The sequence below is a fragment of the Branchiostoma floridae genome, chromosome 4 (assembly GCF_000003815.2).
Source record: "Branchiostoma floridae strain S238N-H82 chromosome 4, Bfl_VNyyK, whole genome shotgun sequence".
Classification (NCBI taxonomy): Eukaryota; Metazoa; Chordata; class Leptocardii; order Amphioxiformes; family Branchiostomatidae; genus Branchiostoma; species Branchiostoma floridae.
In genome coordinates, this window is record NC_049982.1 from 7,545,849 (window position 1) to 7,557,168 (window position 11,320).

Here is an 11,320-nt window from a genome sequence, read left to right on the forward strand (position 1 = left end):
CATAGTTCCTTAAGACTGATGAATTCTAGTAAATGTCATGTTGATGGCATAATCAAGAAAATAGGCAGAAAGAGTGGCAGTGTGGAGAAAGAGGAGATAGAGGAGCATATGCTCTCCCTTACCTTATCCCTGAGCTCCCGTACCAAGTTGGTATCGTTGTGATGTGTTTTGATGGCGTCTGCATTCTTACTAGCTAGGCTGGAGGCACTCTCAATCAGGTCAGGCCTCAGGGTACCTACATGTACAACATCAGTCAGGCTTTTAAAAACACCTCCCAGAAAAGGGTGGGAAACTGCATCAAGTTTGCTCTGTAATGAAACAAATGTCCAAAAGTAATTTGGCACAATCAACATTTTACAATGTAAAAAGTCTTAATAATAGTGCTTAAGAGAATAGTGCCTTAAGGACTAAAGGGAGGGCTGGCCCACCTTGTGCAAGGAAAACTTCTTCTGGGTTCAGGTTCATTTCAGAGATGACCTCATCTGCTACCTGGAAACACACAAAAAATATTCATTTACCAGTTCAGTTGTGAGAGACATACAGCGAGGTATGCCAAACTAGCCAATGGCTAATACAAAAAATAAAGAAACAGAAACATTGTTGACAGATTATTATCCTAAGGCAGCCACTAAACAAAATTGTTAAGATCTTTTCAGATCCTTTACCTTCATAAAAGTGTCCCCTATTATCCTCCTCTTGTCCTCAGGATTGGTTGTTCTGTTCAGCTGTTCTGTGATCCGTTTCTTCCCTTTGGGGTCTGCCTTGTTGATAGGGACGTGTGTTTTGCCATTGTAGAACTGGTGGGCAGCATTTACCACTATGGAAGAGAAGAAAAAAGACAATCAGCAAACAATGTCAAAACATTTCAAGCAAACAATATCTAAGTTCTTTTGATGGAAATGTCCAAATGATATATGCTTTACAATCTGGCAAAGCTTATAACTTAAAATTCATCCAACCCAATACAAGCCTAGATTAATCTAGTCTGGGAGACTGTTTTCCTAGCTTCAGTTTCACTTTGTCAACTTATCTACGAAACCTTATTAAACCTATCTTTACAAGCATCACTCCAAAGCTGCAGAAAGGTAACTTCAGCAAAGCAAAGTTTTCTTACAGTAAGTGAACACGTTTTAAACATGTTTTCACTAAAATGTACTAATAAACAACACTCAAAATATATGTATGAATTATTGTTCAATCCATGTTGCCCTCTGGAAATAAACCAGTCTACTACTACAATGTACTATTACTACAAATTCCCTTAGAATAAATTGATGTTTCTAAACCAACTCATAGTTTATTAAAGAAGTATATCAAGATAAAGAGCACAGTGAAGTCCCCTCACTTTTCAGGTCCAGTCCCAGCCTGGTCAGCGACTCGTACACCATCTGACTCTCGTTTTTCCGCATGAAGCCATTGTCGATGTGAACTGCTATCACCTGGTCTTTATCCAGGGCCTGGTGTACAGATAAACAGAAAAGATAACTTATCCAGTACATTTTATACATCATCCATTCCAGGGCATAAAATATGGATTTGATCTCATGTTACATGATTTCCTTCTGATGTCAGTAGACAGGACCTACATAGTTCGCATATGGTAAGGTGTATTCCTAAAGCTTGTCACACCTAGCCTCTCAACCTTCGTAAGGTGCATTCCTGAAGCTTATCACATCTAGCTTCTCAATCTTCGTCAACCTACAGAGAGATTCAAGAGCAAGCTAATCTGTAGTTGGAAGCTGCCAACTAGTATTTTAACTTATCTACACCAGACAACTACTAGTATGAACTTTGGCAAATAAAACTTTGGTAACACAGCTTGTTCTTAGAGGAAATTTGAAGATTGAGCCGAAGCTAGAATAGGACAGATTCCAGTATACCCCAAACCAGTGCTGGCCTTTGACCTTTGTCGGGTAATGGTTAGGAGCAAAATCTTGAGAATTCTTTGAACATGCAACAGAGGAACTAGGAAGGTCCTGATGAGAGTGTGACAGGGGCTTTACTTACCTTATGTAACAGTGCAGCACACACAGCAGAGTCCACACCCCCGCTGACCAGTACCAGCACCTTGTGCTTCCCCACGATCTCTCGGATCTCCTGGATACAGCCGGTCTCGCGACAGTTCATGGTGTAGGTGCCATGGCAACCACAGGCCTGGGGACGAGATTGACAGGTGATTGACAGCAGCTGCTCTTTTTGCGACTACTGCTTTTAGCACTATTGAATTCTAAAAGGATGGAAGTTCATTTGCGATGTTTAGATGATTATGGTTGAATATATCAAAGCATTGACTTGTTTTGTCACTTTCCTGTATTGGATAAAATATGAACTCTGTACTATAGCAACCATTCAACATTCCTATCATCTTGTATAATACCTGTGGTTGTATCTTTAAAGTGGATTTTATTCTTAAACAAGATCTTAAGAAATCTTAAGTTAAACCTGAATTAGCTGGTGTGTTACGCCGAATGGCGGTTATACCGGCTATATAGATACAGATACAGATACAGCTGAATGAACTGGTACATGTATACGGACCTTCTTAGAATAATAGGTATCTAAACAAAAAGATTCATTAAAAAGATTGACCAGTATCACCTTTGACTTGTTTGATCATTAAAAAAAATCAGGTGAAGAACATCAACATAATACTAAATATTGGTCAAGAAAACCAACTGACCTGGAACAGAAAGTTCTTCAGCATTTGTTGTCCATTTTCTGTGAGGTCCACCTCAGGGTGAAACTGCACACCGTAAAGTCTTCTCTTCTCATCAGCAATGGCTGTAAGATTAAATCAGACTTTTAACAATGTACTACTACAACTGTATTCCTACATTTTGTACAAGTAAGAGCAACAGTTACAAATGTAATGCACTGGCTAAGAGGATGCTATGTCAATAACTTGAATGAGACAGCACACTGACCTGCTACAATGTTCCCAGACTTTGCAATGACCTTGAAGCCATCTGCGACCTTATCGACGCTGTCCCCGTGGGTAAGAAGAACCTTTTGTTCCTTCTTTAATCCTCTAGAAAAGCAAAAATTTTGGGTCAAACTTTCTGTATCCAGATTGTAAAAGTAGTTTGGTCATCAAGTGACCATGCCACCATTGAATTATTTCTACATTGTCATACGATATTGGTGCTGTAGAATTTCAAGCAGGGTGTGACACAACCAACAACTGACAAGACAGCTGAATTTTGCAGGACATTTGCACGACTATCCCAAGATTGCCCACACTCTGTGATCACATGTGACTCAAAACACCTAGACCATAAGAATTACTTTTTGAGGCAGTAAGTCAGCATAAGACCGAGAATCGGATGAAATGTGAAAACAGATCTAACATCAATAACACTTCATACTTGAAAGGCAGAGCTGAGTTCTCCACAGTGATGGTGAACTGTCCGTCCTCCCGACCTGTGTTCCCTTGGACACTGCCCCCAAATGTGGAATTCAGCATCTGCAGAAGAGAAATCGTCAACTTAATTCTTACCAACTTTTAGCACTTTATATGCAGCAATTACACCTACTATCATTTGATGTTTTAAGTCACATTACTTCTTATGCAGTTTTGGCCAAGAATCCATTTTGAGAACCCCAAGAAAAGGACTTCAACGGTTACCAGTTCATGCACATATAAAGTCTTTGTTTGAATTTGTAACAATCGTGCAGGTAGGTTTTTAATACAGCTCCAAGACTTCTATACAGACTGAATGTGGAGAGTTCTTTTAACTTACATCAATCAAATCTAACTACTTGAGGCCAGTACAACTGCAAGAAATCTAAAACTTAGAAGTAAAAGATCCTTCAGACGCCTTCTGAGTTCCTATAGCTAGTTTTATATTAAGAACCTACCTGCATGCCATAGCAGATGCCAAGCACAGGCAGCCCCATGGAGAAGATACCAGGGTCGTAGCTGGGTGCATCTTCATCATTCACACACATGGGGCCTCCTGAAATGATGATTCCTCTGTGTAGAAGAAATATTGAAAAAAATGATGAGTGGGCATCACAACACTTCCATATCCTGACCAGAAAACATATCATCACCAAGCCATCACCATGTTTGTAATAAAACTTATTTTTATGGTTCCTTATCAACTCAAAACATAGCATAAAATAAATGAAGAAACTGAACAACTACTGCTGTACTGTAATCATCATCATTCTTCATTTGATCAATGCAGTAAAGCGGAGATTAAGTTCATCCAGTACTTTTTTATCCTTTGTACCATTCACCAAGACAGCCTTCACGAGATCAGCATCAATAAATACATTTGACTGTTCATATACCATAATGAAGCTCAGTGTGTACCAAGCGTTCAAGAATACATGACAGTTGAATAAACAAAAGACTGACCTGTATCCAGCAGCCTTGATTTTCTCCGGCGAGGTGTCCAGCGGGAGGATCTCGGAGTCCACGCAGAGCTCACGCACCTTCCTGTCAATCACCTGGGGCGGGATGTAGCAGACAAGAACTTGATTATCCCCCCACTGGTAACATAGTCATGGCATTTCAGCTCATTAAATTTCTCTTTCTCTTTCTTAAATCATCACCATTCTGCATGCTGAATACAAGGATTGGCCAAAAATATTGAAATTTACGTGATACCATCTGCACCATCATGTTAGAGTATACAATTTTGTATGTCTGCAACACCTGCCAAAATGCTGCTGTGCGAAGTGGAAAACACCAAACTACTACAAAGTGGTCATCTCCTTTCTTTTTTTCTTTTTCTTACTGAGGCTACCAACTTGAACTTGTTGTTATATACTGTAACTTAGTGTAAGGTTTAATCCACTTACACATTGAAGGACTCAAGTAGGTTTCAGATCATATCAGGTTTCAGATCGAATCAGGTGATTATTATGACACCAAGAACATTATAACTTATATAACGTCCTTGATGACATCAAAGAAAATCCTGCACTGATGGTGCATTGGCTACGGCCATGCCGGGACCACAGACACACAGGCTTCCAACTATTTCAGCTGCAAACCAGTCACCAGTGACTAACAGATAACATCCACTAGACATGGATACAGCCATACCTTTCCATATTGGGCACCAGCGTCTAAGATAATGACTTTCTCCAAGTCTTCCACCTGGCTCAAGGCATCCCCAGCGGCTGCCTGTATAGAAGACAAGAACGGAACATGTAACTACAACATCGTAATAAACTCACTAAATCCTACACATAAGGACCTACTGCATAACACCATGTTAGAAAAGTAGTGATGTGCTACGTAACATATTCAGAGGGTAGATTACTAGATATGGTTAGATCAATGACAGTTGATCACACCAACACTGTCATGGCCAAAAGCTTGTTCTGTCTGTTTGTAGCGCTCTTGCTGGCCGAGTAACCAGTAAGTGGTTTCTGACTGGCGTTTTAAAGAGGCACCTTTTTTTCGATGACATATGATATAATATGTGACTACAGTAGATACACGAGGACAACAACAAAAGTAGATGAGAGTTCTTCGGTTACAGTACTAATACTATGAATGCATTTAGGTTTGCGGGATGGGCTACCACGAACCCAAAACCACCACGAACACTCTATTTTCCCGCTACCACGAACTTAAATTCCCGCGAACTTAAATGCATTTACAGTATCTACAGTCCTATGGGAGCTTCAGGCTTCAGCACTGGAACAAAGCCGCTAGCCGTTCAGCACTAGACTTCCTATTCATGTGAGAACAACGAGTTCCGCACTGGGTGCCCAGTGCTTAATCCGTTCCTTCGGCAAGCTTGCAAGAGTTAAAATTCTCTTTGAGCTAGAGTAAAAAAGGCCGGCAAAAAAGAGGTACGCATGACGAAAATGTGTGCCTCTCCGGGTGGGAGGGGGGCACCATGTGGACCGAAACCCATACCGGCTACTGCATGCCCGCCCTGAAAATTTCCTATACTCTGATAAAAAGAGCTCTTAAGAAATCTACAAGCGTCTCACCTTGCCGTTACAGAAAGCCATGCTTCCTCGAGTCCCTATGTTGAACGTTTATGGAGGAAAGGGATCAGGGAACCCAACAAGCTGATCCGTACCCGCCAAAATCCCCAAACCTGAGGTCGGACTGTTCCATTATGTCTTGTGGTCAAGGGAGTCAGATATGTTTTGAATGCGATTAAAATACGGTTTCAAGAAATTCTAACTTAAAAACAATCATGGTTAGAATCGTTAAAAATAGTTTAATCCTTATATATTGTACATTAAATCTATATTTGTATGTAAGATAAATACATATCACATAAGAATTTACCAAGGTTACAACCCAAGGATACTTTTGGTATGCTCCTTCGCAAGCTGTTCTGGGATAGGTGTCAGGAAAGGTCACGTAGCTGCGGACGTCAAAATTTGGGTCGGTTTTCGCTTATTTTCATCGCTTAAACACATTTTTGATTATTTTCTAACTTCAGATATGTTCTTATGGGCGTAATTTTTTGTGTAAGAATCTAACGACGTAATAATAATGTCTCGTTTTGAGCTTGAGGTGGGTTTACTTTGACGTTGTTGTTGCACGTGAGATGAGCAAACGCCTGTGGGAGGGGGGCAGAGTTTTTTTGGGCCAGTTCAGATACAGGAAGCTGTTAGGCTAAACGATGGCAAATAAGAGCCAGATATATTTACCAACATCCAAAACTTTACAAGCCAGGGCTCTCTGAAATACATGTTGTGCAAAACTACGAAAGCTTCACCCTCCTTTTTCAGCACTGGAAACCAGTGCTGAAGATGGCTTCAGCACTGGAAACCGAGTGCTGAATGTTCGTCAGCACTGGAAAACCAGTGCTGACGCGCTCTCAGCACTGGAGACGCCGGCTTCAGCACTGGAAACCGAGTGCTGAATGTTCGTCAGCACTGGAAACCGAGTGCTGACGCTCTCAGCACTAGAAACGCCGGCTTCAGCACTTCAATGCGTTTATATTGAGTGGGTCAGTTTACCTGACACCATTAGTATTCACCAGAATCGACATGGCTACTGCGATATCTATCACAAATTGACACAATAAATTTGTTTGCAATCCCGTTTTAATGATATCCATTCCTTATACATTTCAATTATACAAAACAACACAAATTCTGGCTTTTTTTTGCATCTGTATCTATCTTAGTACGTTATATCAAAACCGCCGTTCGGCGTAACACACCAGCTAAAACTGCATAAACTTGAAAGATCATCTTCATTAGTACCGTATATAGTAACGCTTTCAGTACTTTGTATCTATACTCTATACATACACCAAGTTACACATTAAATTGAATAGCACAACCAAAAGTTTAACTTTATTTTTAATCAGTATACGTCAAGTACCGCTCTCAGCACTAGGACACTCCAGTGCTCGAAAGACTTCGGCACTGGTTTGAAGAACGTTCCAGTGCTGAAAAGACGTCAGCACTCGTTTTCCTGTGCTGAAGATTTCTCAGCACTGGTGTTCCAGTGCTGAAGTGCCCCTGAGCACTGGAAAATCGAGTGCGGAAGGCGAAGCTTTTGTATATCAGCACTCGGTCCCAGTGCTGACGGCGGTTTCAGCACTGGGTAACCAGTGCTGAGTGACCTTTGACCTGACCCGTCGCCGCCAGGGCCGCGAGTTCAGCACTGGAGCCGAGTGCTGACGAACATTCAGCACTGGAAAACGTCTTTTCAGCACTGGAAAACGAGTGCTGACGTCTTTTCAGCACTGGAAAACGAGTGCTGAGGGAGCTTCAGCACTGGAGAAAGGCCGATCAGCACTGGAAAACGAGTGCTGAACATTCTTCAGCACTGGGCGCCGAGTGCTGAGGCCGATTCGACCATTGTTTTCAGCACTCGGTTCCAGTGCGGAAGGTGAAGCTTTCGTAGACTTGCACATGTTGTTTTGCCTTGCCACATAATTTGACAGGCCACGGGCAGACTCCTGTGAGAATTTACTCTTCTGAAATTTTTGCCAACATAGATTTAGCTCTCAAAATGGTAAGAAGTAGTGATTTATGTCAAAGTGTTGGTAATTTTCTTGAGTTGACGAGTTCTGGGGTGACTCTTGATGGTTTCTCCAACAGGAACTCTGGGACTAGTGCAAACATACACATCATGAATGCCATCTGCAGGTCACTGAGGACTGTCACTGGCCTGCAACATCATCAACAGCTCATCACAAGGCCTTTCTCTATTGGTAACATTACATGTCTTTAACACCATGTAATTGTATCAGATGTTATGACACAGATCAACCCTAAAATAACTGAAACACTAATTGGGAAAGAGTAGAGGTGAACCGTAGTGCTAACCTAATGACTGATGAGAACATGAGTCACAGCATTATTTTGCATTGCACTGCTACTACTGGCAGCATAAACAAAAGCATATTGCTTGCAGAAAAGGAAGAAGCATCATGCTTCATCTCAGATAAGGATGACTTAACAGAGAGGCTTTGCCTTAACAGAGCATTATGTAGAGTAACAATAACCTTGACTAAGTGTAAACATTGAGCAGATAGAGGAGAAATAAGGAAATTCATTTACTTAAGCTCACTCACTCGCTCACTCACTCAAACTGTGGGAAGTAAAACTTAAAGGAGGTTTTGCATTCTTTTAAATCTGTTGTTAGAACATATAGTTCTATAGTTCAGTAGTACAAGAATGCAAGGCAGACATTTTGCACTGTTATGAATTCACGATTGAGAGATCACTGTGAAAATGAAATCACTACCACAAGATTTCAAAATTTTTCAGTAACCCTTTGAAAACCCTGCCCCCCACAGCGCCAGTTCTGCTATACTGGAGAAAGCGACCCCGCCCAGTGATGCCAGAGCCACGCCTGCTGGATGAGTACGAGCACCACGACTTCAGGAAGGTGTGGGTGCGGCCTCCTCCGATGCCCCACAAGACTCCCAAGGACCACTGGACTAAGGAGAAGGCCATGTTTGGTTGCTATGACTACCAGGATATTTTAGGTAAGTAGTACAAGAATGTGTGGTTAAAGTGCTCTTCCTTTTCTGAAATTTGTCTGTATCATGTATTTGTATGTATTTATAATTTGCAGCTGGCTACATATTAATTTTGATGTCTAATGTTGTCTTGCTCCAGGTGACCACCCGTACATCCACCCCCGCCACTTGTGTCTGGAGGGGCCGAAGTATGTGAGAGGTTTCCGTGGCAACGAGCTGCAGAGACTCATTCGCAAGTACGTCCACCACTGCCTTTACTTCTCCTCTATTTCCCACATAAATGCAATGTTCTGTACCAGTCATATACATGTATATGGTGCATCACTAACTTATTTACTGTCCTTGTACATGACAGCACAGCTTCCACAATGAGTAAATGAACTATAAAAGTCAGTTCTATACATTTTGATGAAAGTATAAGGTGTTTGTAGTAATTACAAGTACACATTCAATTTCTCATTCACCTGGCAATTTACATGTTGAAACATCCAGGATTGTGAACAATGCATATGATCACAAGCACTGTGTACAAATTACATGTATATGGGCAATAAGAATAATTTTCTTAAGGCTAAGAGTAAGAGCTCCTTATTTTTCCTGTGTGTTGATGACTGTTGGTCTGTGCTTAGAGTGATTTTGCTCAGCTTTCTTTCAATCACCTGAGTGGCTTTTGTATAGCAAACACTGAAAAGTTAACATTTTTCCTTAATTTCCTTTTTTTTTTCAGGAAATGCATGGCAGGGAAACACATGGGCGAAGAGGACTGGAAAAACCTTCAGAAGAGGATCAACCTCCTGTACAGAAGAATGAACAGAAGAAAATAATGCTTCTTGACATAACATATTATCACTGCAGTGTAAATTAAAAGATCAGTAGGAATGAATTGAAACTAGATAAGTGTTTGTATGTATAGAGTACATACTTGAGGTACAGCACAGGTTTCAAAGGGACTATAAACCCTCCAACAAAAACCAGTGGTTTTGTTGAAATAAAATGAAGCCATTACAATAAATAGGTGTTCCCTGCTTTACTCTTCATGTCTACTTTTATTTCATAGTACTTGTACGAGTACTTCTCTTTAAGACTATTTAATTTATGTACTTTCCTGTTGGGTTTAAGACTAACCTCTGAGTAACATTGAACATGTCAGTAAACTCTTCACATCTGCATCTGCATCCATTCCTTTGAGGTTGAAGCTATAACCTTCTTGAGAGTGCCTGCTTCCTTGTCTTGGTACAACTGTGAGTATTTGCTTCTATTTTGGGTACAGTGAACAAATGATGATGAACACATAGAAATTCATATAATACCAAGGATGAGTTCAGTTCAGTTTATTAAAATCAACTAGCATGTACACGATACAAATAGGCAAATGGAATCTGTTGAGTCACTGTGCTGCCCTTATCATAAAAATGCTGATATGATATTGTAATAAGAACAAATTCAACATAGGTGAAATTAAAATCACTTAAAATGCAGTGTACAATAAAAGTTCAAGTGACACATGCATTACTTTAAGGTTTGGTTATTAGTTTTTCCAAGGACGTTCTTGGTTTTTTTCACAGTGTTTCCTTTTCTTGGTACTGTAAGTATTCTATTTTTGTCCCTATGACCACATGCCCAAGCCAAGTTGTTGGGATAAGCCCCAGGTACCTGATTGTTTACACACAATTACCAATTGTGCTTAATGACCTTTGAAACTTGTCAGCACTCTCAACTTTGGGAGGGGAGAAATAGAAAATAAGACCTACAGCGGCTTTACAGAGTAAAAGTGTTTTACAAAAGTGTTTTAAACGGATTACTACTGCACTACAAACTTTTCAACCACTCCCTCTTAACATTGCAAAGATATCCCTCCCCTCCTGTCACAACTTCCCGCTAAAATGAATTAATGGCACAGCAAGATCTGCTTGGAGATTATCTCTGACCACTTCTGAAATGCAACTAGTCTGTGTAACACAAACTCCGCTAAAAACATCTTTTAAGATTGTTCTATTTTGGAATGGCCCGTTTCCGTTTCTTTGTACTCTGGGCACACGGGATTCCCCAGAACAGTCCTGGTAAGTTGTCAGGTCAGGCATCAGAGTCTAATTGCTCGAAGACAATCGATCATTGCACCCAGTGACCTCGTCTGTCATGATCGTCAATCACTCAATGTTGGGGAGGGGGATGGCGGGACAAAGATGAGAATGAAAGTCTTTTACAGAGTAAATGACAACCGCTTTACTTGCATTTGTATAGATAGTATTATTAGATACTAAAAAGAATAACACATTACATGTCCTGCGATTATCACCAAAGAGTGAGCGAATCAGTTGAGGTATTGACGGCCTGTCAGAAAGTTTGTCACTTGGCTATGCTAAACAGAATCTGTTACCCTGCTCAGACAGTTC

At 40.7% G+C, this 11,320-nt stretch overlaps 2 protein-coding genes across 3 annotated transcripts in view; one reads left to right on the forward strand and one right to left on the reverse strand.

Annotated features, from left to right (window-relative positions):
* The window catches only part of LOC118413448 (GMP synthase [glutamine-hydrolyzing]-like), a 16,612-nt gene extending 10,513 nt beyond the window's left edge, over nucleotides 1–6,099 (reverse strand). For both annotated transcript variants that reach the window (XM_035816833.1, XM_035816831.1), the window contains exons 1-12: nucleotides 5,959–6,099; nucleotides 5,057–5,137; nucleotides 4,364–4,455; nucleotides 3,859–3,973; nucleotides 3,366–3,463; nucleotides 2,925–3,028; nucleotides 2,681–2,781; nucleotides 2,008–2,154; nucleotides 1,346–1,457; nucleotides 666–817; nucleotides 429–489; nucleotides 123–235 (exon numbers count right to left, since the gene is read on the reverse strand). In XM_035816833.1, the coding sequence (XP_035672726.1) occupies nucleotides 123–235; nucleotides 429–489; nucleotides 666–817; nucleotides 1,346–1,457; nucleotides 2,008–2,154; nucleotides 2,681–2,781; nucleotides 2,925–3,028; nucleotides 3,366–3,463; nucleotides 3,859–3,973; nucleotides 4,364–4,455; nucleotides 5,057–5,137; nucleotides 5,959–5,979 (1,197 nt within the window). In that variant the 5' untranslated portion in view covers nucleotides 5,980–6,099. The remainder of the gene's footprint in view (nucleotides 1–122; nucleotides 236–428; nucleotides 490–665; nucleotides 818–1,345; nucleotides 1,458–2,007; nucleotides 2,155–2,680; nucleotides 2,782–2,924; nucleotides 3,029–3,365; nucleotides 3,464–3,858; nucleotides 3,974–4,363; nucleotides 4,456–5,056; nucleotides 5,138–5,958) is intronic.
* Nucleotides 6,100–8,740: 2,641 nt separating this feature from the next.
* On the forward strand, nucleotides 8,741–9,961 carry LOC118414939 (39S ribosomal protein L51, mitochondrial-like). Its single transcript, XM_035819279.1, has 3 exons — nucleotides 8,741–8,933; nucleotides 9,067–9,163; nucleotides 9,655–9,961. Exons 1-3 carry the CDS (start codon nucleotides 8,783–8,785, stop codon nucleotides 9,749–9,751), a joined length of 345 nt encoding a protein of 114 aa, XP_035675172.1. The 5' UTR covers nucleotides 8,741–8,782; the 3' UTR covers nucleotides 9,752–9,961.
* The last annotated feature ends 1,359 nt before the right edge of the window (nucleotides 9,962–11,320 follow it).

Bases quoted from the DNA above. Each gene is read 5' to 3' on its own strand.
- LOC118414939 (XM_035819279.1), top strand. From the start codon at position 8,783: ATGCCAGAGCCACGCCTGCTGGATGAGTACGAGCACCACGACTTCAGG. The intron at 8,934-9,066 runs GTAAGTAGTACA...GTCTTGCTCCAG, and splicing joins TGACTACCAGGATATTTTAG to GTGACCACCCGTACATCCAC. The intron at 9,164-9,654 runs GTACGTCCACCA...TTTTTTTTTCAG, and splicing joins CTGCAGAGACTCATTCGCAA to GAAATGCATGGCAGGGAAAC.